At 38.9% G+C, this 25,104-nt stretch overlaps 1 protein-coding gene across 2 annotated transcripts; it reads right to left on the bottom strand.

The window, feature by feature from the left end:
* Positions 1-498: 498 nt before the first annotated feature.
* ABHD3 (abhydrolase domain containing 3, phospholipase) lies at positions 499-25,104 on the bottom strand. Of its 2 annotated transcripts, none has more exons than XM_021551602.3 (9): positions 24,845-25,104; positions 23,188-23,351; positions 20,322-20,504; positions 18,574-18,619; positions 15,639-15,751; positions 12,069-12,242; positions 11,377-11,425; positions 11,127-11,292; positions 499-2,421 (listed from the first exon to the last, which is right to left on the bottom strand). In XM_021551602.3, exons 1-9 carry the CDS (start codon positions 24,989-24,991, stop codon positions 2,243-2,245), a joined length of 1,221 nt encoding a protein of 406 aa, XP_021407277.3. In that variant the 5' UTR covers positions 24,992-25,104; the 3' UTR covers positions 499-2,242. The 2 variants fall into 2 exon arrangements, with proteins under 2 accessions (XP_021407277.3, XP_077640144.1); XM_077784018.1 differs by lacking the exon at positions 24,845-25,104 and adding an exon at positions 23,754-24,366.

The following is a 25,104-nucleotide window of genomic DNA, read 5'->3' as shown; positions in this document are numbered from 1 at the left end:
CAGTAATGAGTACATTGAGAACTAACAACTTTCTCCAGCATTCAGCATTACCTACCCCGGTTGATGCCTGGATACTCAGATCACATGAAAAGCCAATAAAGACCCCGTTAATTCACACTGTTTTGAACAGAGGGCACATTGTGGAGTTCAGCTCCCTTTATAAAAACTGTGTGTTAGGTACAAAGTTACTACACAGCAAAAATGTTTATGGCACTTGCTTCTAGCTTGTGTGTACCCTGTAAGATCTGAGGTGTCTGCATTTTTTGTTTCAGAAAATCTGACTGGGTAAGCTTGAAGATACCTATATTAAAATTTTATTGTTACTATCTTGCACACCATGCTTTTTCCCTGATGGGGTAATAAGGACACTGTACATTGCAGCAGGGGAAGGGAACACCAGCTTTATAGATTTTTGCTTGATGTAGCTTTAAAGATAAATGTCTCATGGAGATCTGTATGGGATCAGACATAAATTAAGACAGTGCAGAGAGACAGAAATTCTAGCAGTAATCACAATACTTTTATTTAAACAGTAAAGTGTTATTTAATGTAAGTGGTTCTATTTTTATTAATACTTTATGCTGAATTTTGAACAGTACTGTACCTAAACAATTTTACAAATATAACACTAAATACATTGTTTATTGCTCTTTTTTGCATGAACATAAAACCTGGAAATGAATACAAGAATAAATAAGGCACCCTACTAATATACTATTTTTCTGTATTGTAGCATGCAAAAAAATTAATTTTGGTCTTGCAAACTTTCCTAATTTTTCTTATTAGAGAAAAAATAAGAGTTTTGGGGAAGTGCCTGTTTGAAAACTCAAGACTTTAAAGCATTTTTCAATTTTCTTAATTCAACCATCCACCTTACAAAACAGCTCTCTTATAGCATGTCCTAATTTCTTTTCCTAAAGACAAAAAGTATTTTTGTTCTTCTTTTGCTGTTACTAGGAAACATGCCTTGCAAGAGGAGTGTTCACGTACTGCTTGAGACAAAAAACCTGAGTTGCTTTTTTTAGCTGCATTTTCTTCTTGTACTGACCCCTCTCAAAAGACAAAAATAAAAATGCAGAGGCATCTTTCCTGACTTCTTGTATGTGGCTAGACCCAAATCAGTGATCAGCAAAAGATGGGAGCTCCACAGATGCTGCTTAAGGGCCTGTTCTAAATTTCAGTATGCCCTAAATTAGGGCTTCCCAACAGTTTCAAAATACATTCTGTCCAACTGTCCTTTCTCCATGCTGGCCAGTGGCTTCAGTGATTTGACAGCCTACTGCCAAAATGGTGACAAATGATCAAATAAACCAGAGGCATGACTCTGACCTCTATCCCAACTTTCTTTAAACAATTTGTTTCATTCTTTTCAGAAATGATTGGAGACAAAAGCTTTGAATTTTTCTTTTTTAATCTAGAGCATATAATAATTTCTTGATTCTCTAATATTTATTCTTTGAAACTGAAATGTTCTTGCAAGGTAATATAAATAGCAGGTTCAATCACCGAGTTTGCTAGTTATATGAAATATGTGTTACTTACTTATGTGATAACACCCAGCTTCACATAAACTCTGAAATGCAAAATGTCTTTTAATTACATAAGTTATTACAGTACTGTTTTAAAGGAATCTTTTGGTTATATGTAAATACTATAAATTAGCTCTTTAAAAAATAACCATGTAAGACAAGTATGGCATTGACATAGTTTAAAAACCAATAAACGGCCCTAAATCTGAATACTCTCAGGGCAGAACAGCAAAAGCAGGTATCAATCTAATGCTGTGGAATAACATGCTGAAATTTCAACTTATTTGAAGACTCAGTACTTTGCTCTAAGGAATGGGCCAACTGGTACTATATGTGACAGGATAATATAAGCTATTTTGAGTGTTGCCATTCCAATAGTAAAAGCCATCTAAATAAAGTTTCCTAAATACATACTGGTTTAAATTAAAATCCTGAGGAATTATAATCTCTCTACTTGATAGTTTTGGTTAAGTGCAATTTGATGTATGCAGAACACTGTTTCATTTAAGGTCATTCTTAGTAAGGCATATTAAAAATAAATATAAAAGTGACAACATAATATTTAGTTTCTTGCTACAAAATCTTAGGCAAAAATATTTTTGCATGTAGTAATAGACTTTATCCATTTGCTGGCTTACAGGAGTTAAAATTTGTGCACTAAGCTTAACTGCCCTTGTCAGAATGTGCCACTGTATTATAACAGTGGTCCAAAGCTATATGCTAAAGATTTTATTTCCATGCTCAAACACAGCTTGCACAAACTGCTTGAAGACTCTGTCCATGTAAGTGCACTTCCTCGGCCATATTCCTTCCAGAAAACCGATATGGCCTCCACACGAAGTCAGAACCAAAGCAACATTTGCATTTTGTTTGGCAGTTTCTACTGGTATAGCTAAAAGAGGGAGAAAAACATTTTAAGTCTTTAACCTTCTATGAAATGCCAGCCATTGAAAAATTTCTCTTAATCATTTCTCATATTATGTACAAATAAATAGTCACAACATTAATATACACTTAAATGTCTTACAGGGTTTAGAACTAGAGCTGTATCAAAAGCCATTTTTCTCTTCATCATTAACTCACCTTACCTGTGTGATTTTTTTTTTTCCCCTGGCTGCTGTAAGAATTCCAGCTTCATCTATCTTTCACTCACACTGATGGAACAGCACCCATATTAATGCATGCTTAGGATTAGCTATAAATAGTTTAAGTAAAAGGACAATCAGCCCTCTAATTTTTAACTGTTATTGCAACGTTCAACTTTAGAAAAGCTGAGGAACTGGGATCTCAATTGCAATTGTATGAGACGCCAAGCACAGAACCTTTAATGTCAGGTTAAGATTTAGTCTGTAAGATATCCCATCAGCTAATATAAAAGATTACCATTATATCTGATCTGTTTACACCTGTATGTTTAAAGCACACCATGCAAATACACTGGGGGATGGTTCTTGCCTTGAGGAGCCCATAATCTAAGACACAAGGTAAGCAGAGAAAGAGAAAGGGGCAAACAACTGTACAAGGACACAGGAAGCTGATCCGTGCCACCCAGGAGATTAGTGGCTCTCTACTGAATAGTGACTGCTAGAAATTATTTTAAAATGTAGATTATTAGACTGGATAATACAAGGATTTTTATTTTGCTGGATTAAGTTCCCTGATCTGATTAGCACCCTAATCCAGTTCCTCATATTAATGACAACATCTGAAAGTGGCAGCCACAGTCAGCTGGAGACTTCAGTGAGGTGGCCATTTCAGCAATGGTCTACAATTAGCCTAAAGTCATCAGTGAATGCCACCTGAGATAGGCAGTGATCTAGAAATGTGTAGGAGGGAGGCTTCAGTGCCTCCTATTTTGACTCTGCATAGATGTGTGGCTTAATCAATTTCACCACCTGGGCAGTTCCCTTTCTGAAGGAAAATAGAGGTCACTTAGCACAGATTGACACCAGAGGAAGCAGCACTTTACAAAGAGTACTTGGTGCAATGGGGTATCATGTGAACTGGTTGACACAGCAGTGGAGACTGTCAAGACTGCAAACACCACAGATCTATAAAAATTAAGTTATTTAAGCAAATTCCTCTGGAGTTTTAGGTATGCTAAGTAGACATCTGAATTAACAGAAATCTCAGCACACTTCAGTAAAGAATGCATTTCAAATTTCCAGTTTTCAAGTAAGAAACTTCATGAAACAGAAAAAATCACAGAGATTTTTGATTATTTAGGATTGACATAAAAAGCAACAGCAAAACAAAAATGCTTTGTCCAAAGAAGGGAGTAGCAGCAGTTTCACTGTGTTGTCTAAAAAAGGTTATGACAAGAAAATAATGCTGATTTTAAGTCATATATTACTCAACTAAAAATGCCTTGTCACTAACACTAAGCAGCAAGTTGTTCACAAGATTTATATTACTTGTTCATTTATTTTAAAGTATTTTTGAATCAGATTCCATTTTGGGCGTATTCAGTTATTCATATCCCTTTCTGACTGCACTTCCTTCAGAGACACTTTCCACTCATTCCTGTTTCTAGGAGTTCATTCCTTTACCCCTTCATACATTTGCTATCTCAAAGGTGATTATCCATGAATAGTCCCTATCTCTGCATATTACTGCCTTCTTCATAGATGTGCTCCTTACTTTCATTGGGATGCTGGCAAACTCATAGCTGTGTGCTTGAAATGCCAGTTTGCCTTCATTTTCAGCAACTGGAGTAAGAGCAGAGTAACCTTTTGCTTAGCCAAAAAAGGACCCTCAGCCAAAGTAAGTCACAGGAGAACTTGAGTGCAATGACTGTGGTGAACAGCTGTGCAACTTAAAATAGATCAGGGCAGAAGCACTGGACCCGTGGAGCCAGGGGAGCAGTCTGTGCCTCAGAGGTCCCTACCAGCAGTGCCTGGAACGACACGCTCTGTTCCACTCCAGGGCCTCAGCACGGATGCAAAACCACCTGCCTGCAGAGCTGGGTTAGTGTCTGTTGTGAAGGTGTGTTACAAGCTCCCTGCATGTAACAAAGTACCTGACCATACCCTGGGGGAGCATGGACTGAGCTCCAGAGAGCAATGGGGGCTCTCTTGCCAAATATGCGAGGTTCTTTGCTACTCAGTGCTATCCATTTTTTCCACTCTTTCCCTCCTTTCAAAACTGCAGGCATCTAAGTAGTTTGTAGAGTCCAGCATTTACCAAGTGATTTTGATTCTTTACTAGGAGGAAGAAACTGTGCTTCTTACTGTTTCTACAAGAAGTTATTTTCCTTTGTTCAGTTGGAAAACTGAAAATACTGTATGCAGGATCTGGCCCTTTTAAAGAAGTACTGAGGCTAGACTAAAAAGTCAATAATGTAAAAAATCCTAGACTGGGGAATAGCACATGCTGAGAACATGAGATGCAGAAAACAATGTGTTATTTCTTGCAATCCAACACATGCATCATTTTTAGACTCAGCACGCACTTGTCTGGAGTTTTGCCTGAGTTAATCTGCTCAGCAATCTCTGATCTGCCTCTCTTGGATTCTGTGGAGGAACACACTGCCATGTACAAAGAGAGTGGCTGCAATTCAGGTCACCTTCTGCTGACTGCATAGGAATTTGCCCACTTATCTGTACCAAGTCATCTGCTCTTCTTCACTCCAATAGTCTGTGGTCCATGTTAAACAGAATCCCAAGAGAGAATTGGGGATCAGACAAACCCAATGCCTGCTTCAGGCAATGAATCACACTTTCCACATCCATTCTGCAGTTGTCTGCCTGGTCACTGAGGGGACTAATAAATTGCATAGGGCTTCTGTGCAAGGGTATGAGAAGGAATATGTGAGGAGAGACAGATTTGACCTCCAAGTATCAGAGACAGGCATGAGAACCCCATCAGTCCTAAAGGATTCAGGATCAGCTGCTAACTGGCCTGAACATACCTCTTCACTCACTAAAACGGGCACAAACATGACAGTCATTCAATTTAGCAGACTAGTGTCAATGTGAAGGGAGAATGTCCCTTCCTGATAAGAAACTGCTTTGTGGAGGGATTAAAAGGGAGATCATAATAAATGTCTCCTCTACTGTGCCAACCCAGCTGGGGAAGTCCTTACAGGCCACCAATCTCACCATGACCTCTGCATGCCTGTCATTCAGAGGTTGCCAGTGTAATCACAGCTCCCAAATCAGTTTGCTGGTGGTCATTCATTCCCAAACTGGTTGTCAACACTGTAGTGGGTACCACATGCTGCCTGCTTCCACACAGCTACAGTGGCTCTTTCCTGGAAACCTACCAGTCCTGCATTAGGATGCTGATTATTTTCCATGCCTGATAAGATGCAAGCTACATACAGGTCTTTACAAATGTCATCTTCCCCATCCTGAAATTCCCTCTATTTGTCCATGTAACTCCTCCCCAGCAGAGTTTCTTGCTCTGGAGGCTCTCAGAAGAGAATTGAGTATATTGTGTTGCTCCTCAGTGCCAAAATGCAAATGATGCTTGGCAGTGGTGTGGTACTTTTCTGAAGGCTGTTCCTAGGGACTGTGAGCCATCCAATAAATACAACCACAACAAAACAGAGTAAATTTTGCAATGTAAAAGGCAGATGAATGGAGCACTGGATGTATGCATTCTAGGAGATAGGACTGCATGCCAAAAGATACCACTGTTCATTTTTGTCCACACGTAACCTTGTACTTAAGTTTCTTTTGGCCAAAAATCTGTCCTACTGTTTGATCCATCAAGCACCTGATTTGTAATCACAGAACCACAATGTGAATACTTATATGCAGAATTACTTCATTCAAAACCAATTTGTTATACATTCTTTGCCAAAAAAGAAGTTATTATTTTCTTAAAGAACAAAAGAAACAACATATAAGTCCCTGCTGTCAGATATTCAATTTTTTGCTTGACTTCACTCTGCTCCTTAAACTTTCAACCTAATTATTATCTGTCTGGCCATTTCTTGGCCATTTGGTCTCTTCTGACAAGTTCATTCAACTGTGCTCTATTGTAAAATGCAGGCGAACCCAGTGGGAAGAAATGATGATGTCTGATCTAATTCAGAAGGCTGAATGATTTCTTTATTATAACTATGCTATAATACATTAATATACTATATACTCACTACCAACTTGTGACCCTGTTTGCAACAGTCCAGACACAGGTGAATCTGATTGGTCATCAGGCTCAAACAATCTTCACCAGAATCCAATCAATTCTCTAAACAATTCTCTAAACACATTCCACATGAGAAAAACAAGGAGCAGAAAGAGAAATTGTTTTCTCTTTCTTCTCTCTGTGTACCTCTATGAAAAATGCTGAGAGAGAAAGAAATGTGCTTACCACAGTGCTCTTTTACGTAACAGGATATACACTAACACCTAAAACAATTCAAGTTGGAATTCAGGGGGAACAAAAGCTTCAGAGGATTCAATAAAATATATATAACTGAGCTTCAGACATGCACTTATTTGTCACAGTGGATCAGGAGGGAGCTGGCATGGTACCTAGCTCCAAGGGCAGGCTTCCAGCTTGGGCACAATGCTCATCAGCAGCAATTAGCTAAGCATTAGTATAGTGAAATTCAAGTCAGATGCCTAATACACTGCTTAAAGAGAGAAAAATGCCACTTCAGATGAAAAGGTAAATGTGACAGTGTTAATGAATGCTATCACACCATCTTCCTGATTTATTTTTCACATTTACAAAATACAAGGGCTTGACTTGGCTTTATTACATATTTCCTGAAGGATGGTTTGTGTAAATTAGTTATGGTGAGAGAAGTGTCATGCAATGAAGAAAGCATTTGTTTTCATTAGTCAGTATTATGCAATAAGAGAATTGCATTCCAGAATTAAATTACAGATATATCAGCTGCCAAGCTCTGTGAACTTTAAACAGCAACATTAAGGAAGGACTGCAAATTGATTGCTTCTTCCTAATACTGGATTGAGATCAAATGGCACATTTTCACAATATATTTAAAAATTAACTGCTGGGAAGTACAAAGTTTACCAAAAAGCACATCAGAAGAAATCATCAGGTAGTAACAGGCAACTGAGGCAGCATCTGTACTTTTTAAGGGAACTGTCTATTTAGGTACACGTTATGTAGTGACAAAGCAGACTTGGGTTTGTATCCCTCAAGCTCTGTTACTGGAAGATAGATGTGCCTGGTTTCATGGAAACTATTTAAATACAAAGCAATTCTGGCACAGTGTTCTCCCTGATGAGTTTTCTAGGCTGGTTTCCCAGCTCTTGGAAACTACAGATATCTACAACAGAACTGGAAGGTAGCTTAAAAGCTGGTAGGTATTACTGGGAGAAATGAGGCATGAAATAACCAGTCTCCAAAGTCAACAAAAAACTAGGGTTTGGATGAGTATGAATTTTGTGGCCTTGAATCCATGAAACAGCTGTGAGTGGAAACTGCCTTTGGCTGCTACAGGCTTCTGTCTGTCCACACATAGAAGTTTCTAAGTTAGAAAAAAAAAGCCAGTTGCCAGAATAAAGTCCCCTCCAAGAGTAACACCAGCCCTTCATGTCTGCTAACATAAAACAGCTCAGAGAAGATGTCAAGATGAACGAACTCCAGTAACTAATGGCAGAAGACATAAATACCATAAATCCCAGTTGGGGTGTTCTGTCACCTGCCAGCACAATGATTCTCACTGAGGGTACACAGCACAAACAAAAAAGGAGCTAAGGATAGACAGATATAACAGAGTCATGCTATTAGTAGGAAATCAGCATTGTCCTGGCGGCCCTTTCTGAGGTAAACCTGTCTCCACAAGTACAAGGGTTTACAGCTAACAGCATTAACTCTGTGAACAAGGAATAAACAAATGCCTAACAACCCAAATATTTCATGGAGAAAGGTTGGTTGCCATCAGAGTTTTAAGAGAAGATGGACAGGCATTACAATAGACTCTTATCACTTCTTGTTGCAGAACTACTGGTGTTCTACCTTGCCCCCCTCCACACTTCAAGACTTCTAAGGCATCCTCACAATAGTTTAGATATCTCATTTTACAAAAACAACCATTCCACTGTTCACCAAGAATTGTGTTACTTTTACAAAAGAACTTCAAGGATTGAGAGATCTACTACAGCTGTACTCTAAGGGGATTCAATCTTTGAGTACTCAAACTACATATCACAGAACTGCTGAGGATGTAAGAGACCTCTTGAGATCATCTAGTCCAAACCCCTGCTCAAGCAGGGTTACCAACAACAGGTCTTCCATAACTGTGTCCAGTAAGGTTGTGAGTATCTCAATAGATAGAGACCACACAAACTATGCCAGCATTTGACCACTCTCACAGTCAAAAAAAAAAAAAAGTGTTTTCTAGTGTTCAGATTGAATGTCATAGGGTCAGATCAATAGCTGGCTTTTGAGAGCTGGAGATAAAAAGGGGATGGAGTATCTACACTAATTTTCATTTAGGTGACAAATGTCCCGGTCCCAGTCAAAATGGGCTGGGAAAGGTGAAGAAATCTTTCAGGGACTGAGGCACACAGCTGGTTTACTGCTGTTGTCACTAGGCTAACTAGGTAGACTCTGCCACAGTTGTGTCCACTTAACTTTAGACAGAAACCACAAACTAAGCTAGTGCTAAATACAGAGGTGAAGTCATTGTTCCTTCTCTCAGCTACTCTGTGAAATGAAGAAGGCACAGCAGATGAAGTCCCTGCAGTACTATGGGGAAAGTCATCTCCAGGGTCCTAAGACCTATAAAAATTATCTTCAGAATCACTAGCCAGATTTTATATTTGGACATAGATTTTAGGGTCACAGCCCATCCATTCTCATTTTCAGGCCATTATAAGCTTACAAGAGAACAAGCAGCTATCTGATTTCAAGGAAAAAAAAATCCCATAGAGTAAATAAATACAAAGGGACTAACTGTTTCAGAAAGCCTTTGAACTGCAAAATTTTAAAAGTGCTTACAGTATTCTACTATAATATTGCTATATTTACCAAGATCTTACTTTTTTTTATGCCTCTGTTTTAGCCAATATAAGGGATAGGTAGTTTGGCTAATCTAGAGTCACCATTTTCCCCCCTCATATTAGGTGTCTGTCACCTCTTTACATTGCTCATGCAAAGCACGGATGCTTTTTGTTCTAGAGAAGAATAAATCTGACATTTTCTAATGCAATCTACTGGAGTGGCCCTTTTCATGTCTCTAACATGTCTTCAAACTATAAATAGTAACATGTGTGCATGTTTCTGCATACAGATAAACAGTACACACAAAGAGACTCTTCCAATTCTTTCATTTCTGCTTGTTGTTCTGATCTATTTGCCTGCTCACTTTGGTTTCATGACTCATTCTGCAACAATCTCACTTCACTTGTGGTGGCAGAAGAAAACTTCCCTGAAATAAATCAGCTATATAAACTACATTTTTAAAGGTGTCAGGTGCTCATTGCTGAAGTCTGTTGCCTCAAACAGCTGTTCATTTTAGTGGCTTGCTTCTACATTAGCTTTTGTTCTCCTTCTCTTCTCAGAAGCCATAACCAATACACAGACCACAGGAACAAGCATATGTTTTCAGAGTAGTTAGCAACAGGGTTTTGATCTTCAGAGGAAAAGAAAAATGTTCATTATGATCACATGTTTGGCATGAAACAGAAAGAAAATGGAAAATGGAGTTTTCAGCCTGTTACTTAGCTGATACTGATGGTTCTTATTAATTTCAACGTGCCTCCTTCTAGTAGCTCACCTTGTACATTGTGTGTATCTTTTCCCTTACCCTAGATTTTGGCCTATATGATTAGATGCAACTAATATAACTTAGTTGGGTTTTTTAACTTTTAATTTACAGGTATGGGAGGTGACACTGAGATCAACAGATGAGGATTTCATGTCATCTCAGACATAAGCAACTCCCACACATTCTAGGAACTCAAAGAATCGCAATAAAATAACCCACTTGTTTGCAGTTTGAATTCCGAATGTCTACATCCAGACAGAATGACATCAGAATACAAGTTCCTTTTTTTATGGGTTCTCTTCATACTTGGTGAACAGAAGCAGATGCTTCTGAGAGGGCACTACATATGGTATCTTCCTTACAGTGAGATAACTCATACCCTAAATGTGCCTATTTCTTTCTTTTGACTGTAAAAACTCCACTAATGCCTAATGAGGCCATATACTTGTGCATTCTGTACTAATCAAGTCTCTCCATCATCATCTGTTTCACGTGTGTCTTAACTGCAAGACTGAGTTAAATCTTGTTGGGGCTCAGTTGCCAAGGTGGTTGCTCTTCTCCTTGTACTCACATGAGCTCAGTTGCTAGACTAGTCTTGCAGTAGGTGGAAGAGAGTAGGAGAGGTCAGGCCTCCCATCTGCTTCTTTAAGCAGCCTGGACAGCCCCCAGGGCTTCGGCCTGGAGTGACCAGGGTCAGCAAAGAGGCAAGGCAGCAAGGCACTGCCATCCTTATCTCGTGTGTGCTGTCACTGCGCCCCTATGGAAAACCATGGAAGTTTTGATCCTACAAGCAAGTAACATTTAAATACACTTCTACACATAGGTCTGAGTTTATTCTCAAACCTAGCTTTTCTTAATGATTGCATATACAGATAAATATATTTTAAAAAGCCTAAACTTACCATGACCTGGTGAGAAAACATCATCCACAGAGTTTAGACATAACACTGGAATTCCTACTGACTTCAGCTTGCGACATGGGCTAGCATCTTCATAGTAATCATCAATTGAACGGTAGCCAAACATGACTGAAGTGAACTGCTTATCAAATTCTCTAATAGTTCTAGCCTGAAGTACAGAATTCAAATAGGGAACTATGTCAGCATTTGGAAAACAGCATCCAGCTCAAGCAGAAGTAACATTTTCACATACCTTCATCACAAGATCCATATCAAATAATTTCTCCAATATTTGTCGATGCCTAAAAAGAAGAATACAAAAATCGGAGGGCTTGTATATTTGTTGTATAAACAAACACAGAATTTCTCTGCTTTACAGAATCATTTCTAGAAGTAACTGTCTAACATGCTTGTTTTTAATTTTCTGTCATATCAAAAACCTGTCTGGAATCCAAGAGCAGAATGATTGTTCATACATATGTAAGCACATCCAGCAACATAGTAAACATCTCCATAAGCCATGAGAAAGATGCCAAAGAGAACTTAATATTTGAGAATACAAAATACACTCTGCTTTTATAAAGCCCATGATGAACTAGGCCTCTCTGTGCTTTTGCAGCCAACACAAACTTAAAAAATTATTATATTTGCAAATCTACTCAAAGTCAATATGTGCAAGTCTAAAAATTTTAAAAATCCATTTACCTCATCTATAGATACAGAAGTAAATTGGGCTTGTTGCAAGTCCCTTGAGCAGCATATAAATTTAGTCACATTGATGACAAACTTTCGTGAAAAGATCTTTTTGATTTCAAAGCTTACCAAATAATGCACAAAGAACAACAAGAGTTGTTACAGCATTAATTTTGCCAATATTTTTATACCTGCTGTCGATCTCATGTTAAAATCTTTCCACCTTGCTAAATAGTTCAGAAGGCAACTCACCTGCTGATAGAGGATTGTAGACAAGTGGTCAAGTAATAGTTGAAAAGAAGCCAGTTTAGTGGCTTCTCCAGAGATTCTATAGATTCAAAAACATTCCAACCCGCAGAGAAAATTGCAGCTGCCATTAAAGGAGTGTCTCTGCCAGTTTTTCCCAGATAATTTAAAAGAAGCATGCTACAAATGAAAAACAGAAAACAGAAACATACATACTATCAAATTGTTTGCTTCAATTAAGAGTAAATGCAACAGCCATGTTTTTGTCTGGTTTTCAATAGTTTCTTGTATGAGTCCTACAGTTGTGCCTAGTACACCTAGCAGGTAGTCACCTAATCAACATATGACTCATGAAGTTTTTCTCTACTATCAGAGAGGAACAGGGTGTGTAGGATGTGAGTAGGAGTGCATGAATTAGTCTTACTTAAATCACCAAAGGGAGGGAAAAGTCAAATGATTCTTACTCATGGAACAAGTATTCCCATGCATTAGTAACTTTTACCATCTTACAAGTTCCTGGTCTTCCTGATGTGACAACTCTGATCAGTGTGCCTGACAAACACAAGCTGCCCCTGACACACCTGCCTCACCAAGAAGAATTTTTTGAGATTAAGGTAGTGCCATTACCTCACCTCATACATATGAAAGAACATAGCTCCTCTTTAACACAAAGTATGTGAAATCTTGGATAATGAAAAAAACTAGAGAAACAAAATTATGACCGAAATAAATGGCTCAGGTTTTGTCTTTCTGACCAGTTGCAACTTACAGTCTCTACTGCTAATGTACACTTGAGCTGGAAATGGGGGGAATTCACAAGTATCTACTCTTCAAATGTAGAAAAAATAAAACAGCAGGAAAAGAGAAAAACAAAAATACTAGTGGAAAAGCTCTAGGTCTTACTTTACTGCCTGAGACCATAAAGTTTACAACAAGCATTTTAATACAAAATCTTCAACACAAACCACTACAGTTATTAGTAACATTAAGATAGCTCCCTGAATTGCCACATTCGGTACCTTGTCTCATCTGCTGTACTTCAGGAGACAGAAACCTTTAGCAAAGACATTATGAACCAGCCTTCCATCACAGAGACTTTATCCCTCTACACTACCTTCCACATCATAGGACAGCAGTCCAATAAACCAACAAAAAAAAAGTTGCAGTAGCAGAAGAAGCACTTCTCTAACAGAATTCACAGAGAATATGTAGTAGAGAGGTGGTCTAGGAATCTTTATGCTACAAAATGAAGTCCCTTTTCACAATAATACCTAGAGAAGATAGTAGAACAGGTGGTCTTTCATTTACATTTATATATGTCTGTGAAGTGTATTTTAATTCTAAACTGGGGCAGATCTGTCTTATATAGATGATCTGACTATTCAGAAAATTCTGAAAAGCAGTAGATGATAAAAATTCCTGTAAGTTTAAGACAAGTAGATGATTTTTGCAGTATGTCCCTGATGAGATTTTTGCTCCTGCTTAATTTTAAACATTCAATGCTCCAATTAATTTTGAAGCAAGGAAACCATTTTAATGCAGACAATTATTAACTGTTCTAGTGTTCTGTACAATTAAGCATATGCTTTCTGGTTGTGGTTCAGGATTTTAAAAGCATATTGGAGGGGGTAGGTGGAACACCTTGCCTAAAATTGCCCAGTGGTGCTGGTTACATATAAGCCAAGTATACAACATAGATTCCCATTGTAACAAGACTTTGTCAGTACTTTGGATAAGCCAAGGACAGAAATGACACCAAGGGCTAATGTGCCCTTTTTTACCAGTCTCAGAACTGCCAGCTTCTACCACACCTTCAACCCTTCATAACTGCCAGGCACAGGGAATTGTAGCCATCCCAGCATCAGCTGCCACAGCAAGGCACAAGCAGACCAGATTTCTGGAGAGTGTAGAGGACAAAATTTTGATATACCAGATCTAGATAGGAAAAATATTATTTGGATCTGCTATTCATATGTAAGGAAGAACTAGTCAGGTAGAGAAGATGTAGAACAGTCTTGGCCACTGAGATGATAGTGGATTTTTAAGATGAGAAGTCAGTGGGTAAGGTAAGCAGCAGAATTACAATACTGGAAGAGAGCTGGCTTTCATTTACCCGGGTATCTGGTTGGCATTAGATGGCTGTGATGAGCAAAGAGGACTTTAAGGATAACCAAACATAAAGCAGAAGTTGATACATTCTGATATGCAGGAAGTTGAGCAAGAGAAGCAGAAAACCACATGGAGGGAAAAAAAAGCCTTCTGACCAATTTCAAGGAGTAAGTATCCTTAAGGTGGAAGACAGGTGATCTACCTGGGAAAACAGTCATTGCCCAAGCATGCAGGGATGCAGTCAGGAAAACTGAAGTTCAGCTGGAGCTGAAACAAGCAAGGGATGTGGAAGACAACAAGGGAAAGGTTTCTGCAGCAAGAACAGCTTCTCTAAATCTTTTGGTACAAAAGACAACTCAGAACAAACAACATTCTCTTCTTTCTCCTCATTAGTGAAGCGAATCATCTCTTCATGGAATGCAATCAGATCACCTGGGCATGTTTTTTCCTTGATGAAAACAGTCACCATTATTCCCCATATGCCTGGATATGGCTCCCAGAGGATATTCCCAAAGAATGGAAGTTAGGCTTACTAGCCTTTTACCTCCTGGGACCACTATTCAGAACAGGGAACCTAGTGACTAAAGATTTGCAAAAAAGCAAAAATACCAGTCTTGAGCAAATATGTATTTATCTCAAAGCTCCTACATGTCATTGATAGATTAATGGCAACATATAGTAAAATATATAATATCAGTATATATGGGTTGTATCTGCCTATCTCCCACAAAATTTATCAGAGAAAAGGGAAGTAACAGGAAGTTACTACTGTGTCTGCAGGATTCCTAAGGAAAATTCTCCTCTGCTACAGTTTTTGTTAAAGAAGCTGCTGGAATATTTCTGCTAGCTTCTAGCAGTGATTTTTTTTTTTTTTTTCTAAGAAACTGTGCTATCATTGTCTGCTCTCACTGTGCTTTCTGGAGAGAAGCCAGGACACAGCAAGTCTTAATACCACATGCTCTACCAATCCATATCGGTTTGAACAACAATACTACTTCTTGCTTCTGAGCCAAACAAAACAGATATCCACACCTCTTCCAGCCTAACCTACCCATACACTGCAGAACACAGAGTGAAGACAAAGTTTATTACCAGAGGCTGCTATGAAACATGGTGTATTAGCTCAAGATCCAATTTTATATCCGCCTATTCTGAAGACAGCCTCAATAGTTTCTGAAGACTGCATTGCTAACTGTATGGCTGTCAAGCTGCCTGTCACTGTTTCCTGTCTTTCTCTATCCCACTCCCCCCAGTTTTTAAAAGTTAGCCAAAACCTTCCCTGATACAGATGTAAAAGCCTCAAAAATACAAAGTTTCTAAAAGTCTTCTGCATATTAACTGTTGGAGAGAAACCCAACTTGCTTGCAGGTCAGTAAGCAATTCAGGTATTCCAGAGTAATAATTTACAATCTGGCTACACCAGTCTTACGATGACAGTTAGCTGAAACTTGTGTTACACCACCTTACCCTCCCATAGAAACACCTGCTGCCATAAATGGAGCTGAAGGGTGCAAGCTGTGCACATGATGAATAACAGTCTCTAAATCCTCTGTGTTAGCTGCACAGTAAGTCCTTGGTGTCTGTAAGGAGTCAAGAAGGAAAAAAATGCCATCATAAGCTTTTGTATTATCCTTTAAGGACAAAGCAAACTGAACAGCGAATCATTATATAAGAAGATAAATTTAGCATTTATTGTGAAGCTTCACTAAATGGCAAATAGAAATCCAGAACGTTTCACAAGAAGGTGAAGGAAGGAGTTATGCTTGCTATCATTACAAAATAAAAGCGGTGACAGGTATCCTCAGTATCTGCAACCTTGAGGTCATTAGACAAAATCTGAACAGAGAACAATGTGCTAAACTAGACAGAACTAGATCAGAACTAGATAGACACTGATATTTTTAAAATACCCCAAGGAAATGGAAACATTAAAAATGCTGTGGTTTACAGAAAAGAAAGTCGTAACAACAATTTTATTATATTCACCCACATTCAAATGCAAAAGAGAGCATTAGATTTCAAGTTCTGTCAGCCAGCATTTGAAAACTAACCCACATTTAGATTCTACATACAATACAACCAAATAAACAGATAAATTCCCCAGTGTAGTTTACCTAATTTAGGACATTATTCTATTAACTTAAGCAATGATACAGATATTATCAGTTCTTTATCCATCATTAGTGTCTCTTTAAATCCTGAATCGAGACTTGGAATAACTTCTGCTGGCATCAGGTCGGGTAACCCCTTGGGTAAGATTTGGTTAACCACTTCCCTGCTACTGAAGGATAAGCACAACTTTTGAGCCTCCCCTGCACAGACACCTGGAGCAGTCCAACCTGAGGGACTACCTGGAGCAGTATGAGGGAGACAAGTCTATTTAGGCACTGTTAGAATCACAGCAACATGAGTTTCTTTCTAATGGTGTTATCCAGATCTCATCTACAGAGAAATAAAGTTTTTAACTATAGAGCTGCTACGAACATGTTAGTGACCTGGACTTAACTATAGGTACTGACTGAAACTGCCAAAATTCAGTGATACATTAAAACTAAATATAAAAATACATAACTATGAGTTAATGGAAATTTTATGCTGCCTGAAGCAACAATGGATTTCAAGGGTGTTTTTTTAAATTGCTTTCAGTTAAACTACCTGGCTATTTGTGGGTGATTTTAACAACATTAAACTAATTACTTTGAACACATTTAACAAGAATATTGAAATGCTGACGTCAAAGATGAGGAAATGGAAAGAAAAGCTAAATCTAGATAATTAAAACTGAAGACATTTTTAATTTCCATTTATGTTGCATTTCCATTTCTCATCCACATTAATCATTCTTCACTGTTTTACATCCTATTAATTATAAACAGTGTGAATGTGTTTTATTTTAATTAAAGTCAACCTTACAAGGAAAAATAAATTATTTTTGATAACTAGGATCTAATGCATTCTAAATGAAAGTGTATTTGATTAAAGTTTATAAAACTGAAGATATATCACCCATTTTAAATTCAGTTAATTCCAGACAGTTTAATGTTTAGCTATCTACAATTTGTACGAAGATATTTTAAAATACCATCTTAACTCCCAGTGGCTATGATCAAAATAATATTTGATTATTCCAGAGCAGTAATTTACAGTACCTTTCAATAATCAATGAGTATAGTATTTTTTAAGTAATTATTATTTGTTGCAAATTTGAATCTATCTTTAAAGTGACTAGAAAAACAGCTGCTTACATAACTAATTTCTACTGTGGTGCTTAACTATGCTTCAGACTCATTAAGTAGGGATTTTATACTCAAATGTTAAAACTTTTTTTACAGAAAATGTGATAATTTCAGCTGGTTTCCTGCACCACAAGAACTTATACAGCTTAAAGATGTAAATCCGATTACAGTAAAATACACACAATGTATCCAAACAAGGGATCTTTTCTCTAAATGATTCAGAAATCCATCAATAAGGACTTTGTGTGTAATAAAACTTCTTTGTAGATCCATCTCCAAAAGTATGCAGAAAACTACTATTAACATGGCAATATTTGCATTGAAATGGTTTATCTGATTATGGAAAAACATTCTGTGCTTTTTAAAGTTTGAAACCAGGGGATTAAATAAATGCTAAACAATACCGAGTATTATGCACATTCATTCCAGCTGCAGAATTGTCAACAGAATGCATATGAAAAAACAAAGCTTATTCAGCAATATTTCAACATGACTTGTCCCTAGCTGCAGAAAACATTTAGCTTCAAGATTTTTCTCATCTGAGGAATGGCCAGTTATTTCTAAGCAAACATGATACGTCTGTCCCAAAAAAATTGTCCTCTGTAGCTGAGTTTTTGTCATGATTGCTGAGAAAAATGTGAGAACGCATTAGCTTTCAGGATGCAGATATCCATGTAAAGCTGGCTCATTAATTTACTAACATGTAATATGGATCAATTTTAATGGTACACCTCTTTAACCATATCAAAAATATAGTTTAAACTGGGAAAGAAATTACAGTGGATTATATTTGGATATATATGTTAAATCAATCGGAGAAAATTGCAACGATTGAGCAGAGATGTACACATTTCAGATACTACTCCATTTTTGGAAAGAAAATGAAAGGATTGCTCATTTTAGTGTTACAGATATTATTAATTGAATAATTGCTTAAAATGAATGTTCAGAAAAAATTGTGTTGGTCAGCTGACTCTCTAGGGTTTCAAAATAAAAAATTAATATTGGCACATGATTGATCTACCAGACGGCTGAATTCTCTTCTCTGCATTTTCAGCCTATGCTCTGAGTTTCTCTCATTTAAATCCAACTGTACAAATAGGCACAAATGGTTTCATAATTACCACTTATAAGTGAGAGATGCTTATCTTAGAAGTCATCCTTACCAAAAGCTCCTCGCCAGCAATTCCCCGATTGTTAAAAACCACGCATCTAAAAATTGAGACAGTAAATTCAATTGTGCACATTGTTAATTTCACCAAAAGAGACAACTTTAAGCACACAAAAAAATGAAAATGCATAAAGAAAAATAAGCCACTTCTATGAATAAGTTCAGCACATAAATATTTACAGACCTACAGATCCTAGAGGCTGACCTGTGTGGAACAAGCTTTGCACCAAAATGGAGTTCGCTGAGGTCAGTGGGACTATCAGAGCTCTGCGATTTGTCGAGGTCAGATTGCAGGGTGAAAACCCCAAGGATTAGCTGAAGGTGGTACAGCCATGTCCTGCCTGCCCTCTGCAATGAGCTCTGACAGTGCAGGGCCCAGCCTAAAGCTGTGCTCTGAAAAAGGAACATCAGAGATCTGTGTGTAGACATCCCCCAAAGCTACATAATTCTATTAAATTGGAAGAAATGATCCAAGTCAAAATGATAATGACAGCTGGATCTAAGTTGCAGGTTCTTGGGAATGTGGGGGTTTTTTTTCCCTCCGGTACAGCAGAAGTTTCTGGTCTGTTTCTGTTGGTGGGAGTATCTGCATCTTCTAGCAGTATTACCATGATTTAAGAATCCATACTTTCTCAAGAAATATTACTTTTCTATTGCTCTTCTACCATCTCACTGAAATAATTTTATTAAATAATATAAATAGTTAGATGGGTTAAATAATATTTATTTTGACGGTTTTATCAAATGTTGCTATTTAAACACAAAATTATAGCATTCTCTTGAAATCTGACCTAGAGCTCCACTTTTTAATGTTCTACCTTCTTCCCTTAGGAGATGAAATGCAGATATAACTTCCAGTTTAAAAATTAATAGTAACAAGTTGTTGATTTCAGGGCTTTCCTCTGATATTTTTTACTGCTAAGTTTTAAGGTGATTTAGAAAGTACTTTGAACAGTTAAAGTGTTGCTTTGCTTTCATAATTTAGTAAAGTAGTTCTCCAAATAGAGAAGAGATAGCTAAACAAGTAGATAAAAGCTAATATATACATATTCAAAGAACTTACTGGAGTCAGCACCAGAAGCCAATCTGCAAAGACAAAATCTAATATTCTAAAAACAGATCCTGGAACAATGACAACTTATTTTAATGTTCAGCAGCAGCAATATGGTTACATAAAGGAGTCTACTCATCGACTAATCCACTTATGTTACCCAAATCTGACCAGGAGCCTTAAGAAAGAAACTGAATTACACAGTGACAATGAAGAGGTGACAGACCCCCTCAAATGCCATCAATAAGTGTAGGCTAGCTCTCCTTTCTGCACCCAGGAATTTGAAGCTGCTGAATCAAGCAATCTTGGCATTCAGAAGCTGACCTCCTCCAAGGCCTACTGCCAGCAACCATCCACACAAGTTTTCTTGGAGCTGAATACAAACTCTTCCTCTAGAAAGTGTAAAGGTTAACACCTCACATAACAACTTAAGAACCAGCAGCAAAGCCCTATGCAGATTTAGCTGGCGTTCACTGCAATCTCTGGGGCACACCTGTAGATATTAAAACAGCCCTTCAAAATGTACTGCCCGTTATATAATTCCACTTGATTATTATTACTTATAACAATTTCTTACATAAACTACTGTATTCAGATCTCATTTGCCTTAGGAAAGCATCCGATACATACACATGCTGATATTGGATCCTACCAGAAGCAGCAAAATAAATAGCAATGAAAAACAACAATACCTATATCCCAGTGTTTCGCTTTGATGGATCATATGAAGAATGTAGGATTCCTTGCTTGTTCCTGTCAGGCCAGGCAATAACAGGACAGTGGGTCTTGTGTGGGCATCTGGATAATATGAGCTGTCATTATTATCAAACCAATCCAACGAAATCTGTCCTCCATCTGCTGTTTTAATGAGCTCACTGAAAGGTACATTTTAAGACAACACTGATTAGATTGAAAAATACATATATGCTATTAAGAGTGCTTGCAGTTTACAAATTAAGAGGTATGAATTCTGCATTTTTCATTATGTTTTAATACTCAAAGTGCCCCCTGACTAGAAATGTCTGCATTCAGAAAGAGTTACATGTACAGCTGACAAGAGTTAGAACAGTCAATTTGCAGAGTAATTCCCGTCCAGTAAATGAAGACAGTAAATGAAGACATGGCCTTTCATAAATTGCTGCTGATGTACTGGAAGCTTGTAACTAATGTGATTTTTGGCACTGCCTTGTGTTTTATAAAGGCATTTTTGTGTACTACAGAGTTCCTTTGAATCATCTGAGAATCTTTTGATAGCACACTGGGTAATGTGATAAACATCTATCACTTTTTTTCCCCCCCTCTTCATCCAAAGAAGTAGAATGTATAATGGATTGTTATGTTTTAAGCATGCAGAACACAGACACACAAGACTGTATCTTTCACCCCGTATCACTACAGATTGTGCTAGAATGTACTCTTACACCATTTATCTTAATAATGCAACAAATATTGTAATATCTCAGGAAGATATGCATACATTAAACAATGACAAAAAAGTTTCATTGTTTTTTATAGAAACATACAAATCTTCCCACTTCCTGGAAATTTGAAAATGCTACTTTATTTTTGTAATTTAGAAAAGTAGTTATCCAAATGGAAAAGAGATAGCCAAGCATGCAGGTAAAAGCTAATATATACATATTTGAATGGTTTGAGGGAGTTGGTGTGGAAACTGCTGAAGTGTAAGCCTACCTTGCATTTTATTTTTCTTTTGAAATTCTTGGTAGTTACTACTGCAGATTTTAAAGGTGACCAGCCTTGTCGGACTCATTTGCTCAGCTTTGCCCTTTTTCAGTAATGGGAAGTAGATGCACTGCTAGTGAGTACTGCCAACACAATCCAAAATGGTGCAAAATAAGCACTGCTCCATGGAACTATGTTTCTTTTCTCAAAACCCTTGAAATAAAAGTGTACAAGAAGGACTAGAAGAAGTGGACATGGTCATACCACTGAAATGTTTCCTAGTTACTAAAGCTAAGGGAAGCTGCTAAATGCTAAATCTATTCTACAGTGCAAGCAGAGCTGAAACAACTTGTGTTGCATCCAGGTTCCGGCGCATAAAAGTCCTTCTCCTTAGGTCTTGTGCCAAATGCTTCATTTGCCAGACTAAGTCTCATTTCTGTGTGAAAGAGATTAGCTGAGGACAGAAAATAAATATAAGGCATTTTTTCCCCTCTTAGAATGAAGGAAATGTTGCCTCTTTCATATCTCTTAGGCTTGAAAGAACACAACAAATACTCCACAGGTAAAAGTTACTCTGAAAATCCCAGAAGTTCTGTATATTCAGAACAAGTCTGAATGTGGCTGTTCTACGGTTAAGGTACAACATGTTGTTTTAATGTTTTAATTATTTTTGTTTTAGTCATACAGTGACTGCATGACCTTTGAAAAATGATGGCATTCAAACACCAGAATATTTGATACACCAAGTAACTGTGCTACCATTCAGAGGGGCCTCTACAGGCTGCAGAAATGGGTTGACAGGAACTTCATGAACTTCAATGAGGGGAAGTGAAAAGTCCTGGGCCTGGGAAGGAACAATCCCATGTACTAGGAGAGGCTGCCCATGTGGAAAACAGCTTGCTAGAAAAGGACCCAGGAGTCCTTCTGGTGGACACCATGTTGAACAGAAGTCAGTAATGCACTCTTGCAGAAAAGATGGCCAAAAGTCTGGAGGTTGTGGAGGCTTAGGAGGAGTATAGCAAGCAGATTGAGGGAAACGATCCTGCCCCACTATATGGAGCACTGGTGAGGCCATACCTGGAGTACTGAGTCCAGCTCTGGGCTCCCCAGTCCAAGGCAGACTTGAACATACTGGAGATAAGCAAAGGCCCAGCAAAGAGCCACAATGACGAACAAACTGGAACCTATCGCCTATGAGGAAAGGCTGGGACAGCTGGGACTGTTCAGCCTGAAGAAAAGGCTCAGAGGAAACTTAGCAATGTGTTTACATACCTGAAGGGAGGGTGCAAAGAGGATGGAGCCAGGCTCCTTTCAGTGGTGCCCATTGACAAAACAAGAGGCAATGGGCTCAACCTGAAGTATGGATACTCCTTCTGAGTATCAGGAAACAAATTTTCAATGTGACAGTGTGCAACTGAGCACTGGCACCATTTGCCCAGGATATTGCCCAGGGTATTCCATCCTTATGGAAATCCAAAAGCTATTCTGACATGACCTGGGGCAACTGGCTCTATGTGACCTTGCTTCAGCAAGGCAGTTGAACTAGGTGACCTTCAGAGGTCTATTAAGATCTCATCCACTGTGTAATCATGTGAACATATAACCACATCAGCTCCTATATCATCACTCATATTTCATTGCTACAAAACTCTGAGCTAAAATAGGGTCATTTGGGAACATTGACCTTTCAAACCTACTTCATATTGAATCCATGATAAAGGTAGTTCCAAGTCTATGACAAAATTATAAAGGTGGGCATAAAGCAAAAAAAAAAAAAAAAACAGGCACAAAATTGAACAATGACAATGGGGGTGACACAGAATAAGAGAACAGCTGGATATCAAATCAATCACTTACAAGAATAAAGGCACTTACTTCCTGTACTGCACTTGGGGTCTAGATGTGATAAAGGGGCGCAGGAGTGTCTGTACCCGACCTTCCCAGCACCAAATCGTGGGATAGTAAGTTTCTGTCACAACAGGGCAATATTCCTCAAGAAAGCGGCAGAAACGGTCATTGCTTGCCACCAGCTGGGGTTTCTAGGAAAAGAGAATACAGTCAGACATAGGCTTTCTTATAAAACAAACTTAAAAACAAATAAATAAATAAATAAAGCTTATTTAAATCCTCTCTCAGTGAATTAATTTATTCATATAATCATTTGCAATGCTCTTACCTTTAATGGTACAGAGAGAAATAAATGAAAACCAAACAAAATGCCAAAATGCCCAATGCAAAAAGTGAAACCCATTAAGCATAATGGATTCCTTACCTATTTCTAATAACACACTGATCTAGCTCTACTTTTACCAGTATTTTATCTTTACTGACAAATTAAAATCACACTATTTCTTAGTAAACAAGAAAGATTTTACCAAGTCTGTTTTCTTGAACCACACAAAAATGACATTTAATTCATGTATGCACTTTGACCACAGTACCTTTTTTAATCTGGTAGGACACTTCTCCCATCTCATTCTACAGTACACAAGTGCATCAGTTCCTCCTTTCTAATAATGCTCTGCATGCATTGCTTACAGTTTCCATTTGTTTACCAATCAACATGGAGAAGTCCCTGTATACCAAACATCTCAGATTTTAACAACCATATTTCTTATATCTCTCTGTCACAATGACTCCCCAGCGTCAAGCATCAATAGGACAATAACACATGCTTTGAGGAAAACCATTCCACATAAACAGCTGTAAGGGCACATCCTCAATTTTTTTCCTCTTTCTAAAATCAAGTACTCTCCTCACTATGAAGAGGAAGGCTATGTTCCCAGTGGTTCTCTGAAGGACTGTGGCAACACTCAGGTCCTCGGTCAAAAACCTTTTGATATGCTTATTTTCAATTGATTACGCATTCAACGAGGCGCTTCAGGGGAGGGCCACTTCAGATCGCGTCAGGCGCACTGTATCCAAGTAATTTGCGATTGCCTAATTTATCTGTAAAACTACGGCTGATGAGGAGATGCCCAAGAGTGCTCCAGCCCCCAAAATGCTGCCATGGTGCCCCCAGAGGTACTTAGGATAGTACCGACGGGTACACAAGGGCAGCAAAACTACTTTATCACTTGCCAAGCTACTGAACCAAGTAGGTCGGGTTTGTGTTGTGGAGGGCAGCGTCCTAACCTCCCTTTCCAAAGCATGGCACCCGGCCAAGCTCTCTAACTGGTACAATTGCATTTTGGGGACTGCCGAGACCGGAGCTCCATCCCCTCCCGGACCGAGCAGGACCGACAGGGTCCCCGGCGGTCCCTGCGGAAGATGCGGCCGCGGCGGGCGGGGAGGCTGCGCTGCCGGGCCCGGGCGGGGCTCGAACGGGGTTTCGGCCGGCCGGGACCCCGGGGCGGCACCTCCAGGGCACGGACGAGGGGTTTGAGGACAAGGCGGCCGCAGAGCCCTGCCCCCCCAGCCATTCCAGGCGCGACCCCATCGCCGACGGGCGGTGGGTCGCGGTGACCTTCGGGACTGTCCCCATCGGCGGGACACCTGCGGAGCCCGCCCGCCCCGCCGCCCTCCCGCTCACCTTGGCGATGCTGTTGAGGTAGTAGCAGGCGTAGGCGACACCGAAACCCAGTACCAGGGACAAGCCCACGCCGGAGCCGAAGAACCCCACGCGGACCTGGCTCTCCAGGTAGAGGGAAAGCTCCCTGGTCAGCACCTGCCAGTCCATGGCACACGGGGCACGGCACGGCAGGACCCCACCGCCCGACTGCCGCGGGCGAGCCCACCCCGGCGCCGAGGGAGGAGGAGGAGGAAAGGGAGAAGGAGGAGCCGGCGCCCGTC

This window comes from Lonchura striata, chromosome 1 (genome assembly GCF_046129695.1).
Source record: "Lonchura striata isolate bLonStr1 chromosome 1, bLonStr1.mat, whole genome shotgun sequence".
Lineage (NCBI taxonomy): Eukaryota > Metazoa > Chordata > Aves > Passeriformes > Estrildidae > Lonchura > Lonchura striata.
Note: the sequence above shows the minus strand (reverse complement) of the source record. Positions and strands in the feature narration are given on the sequence as shown.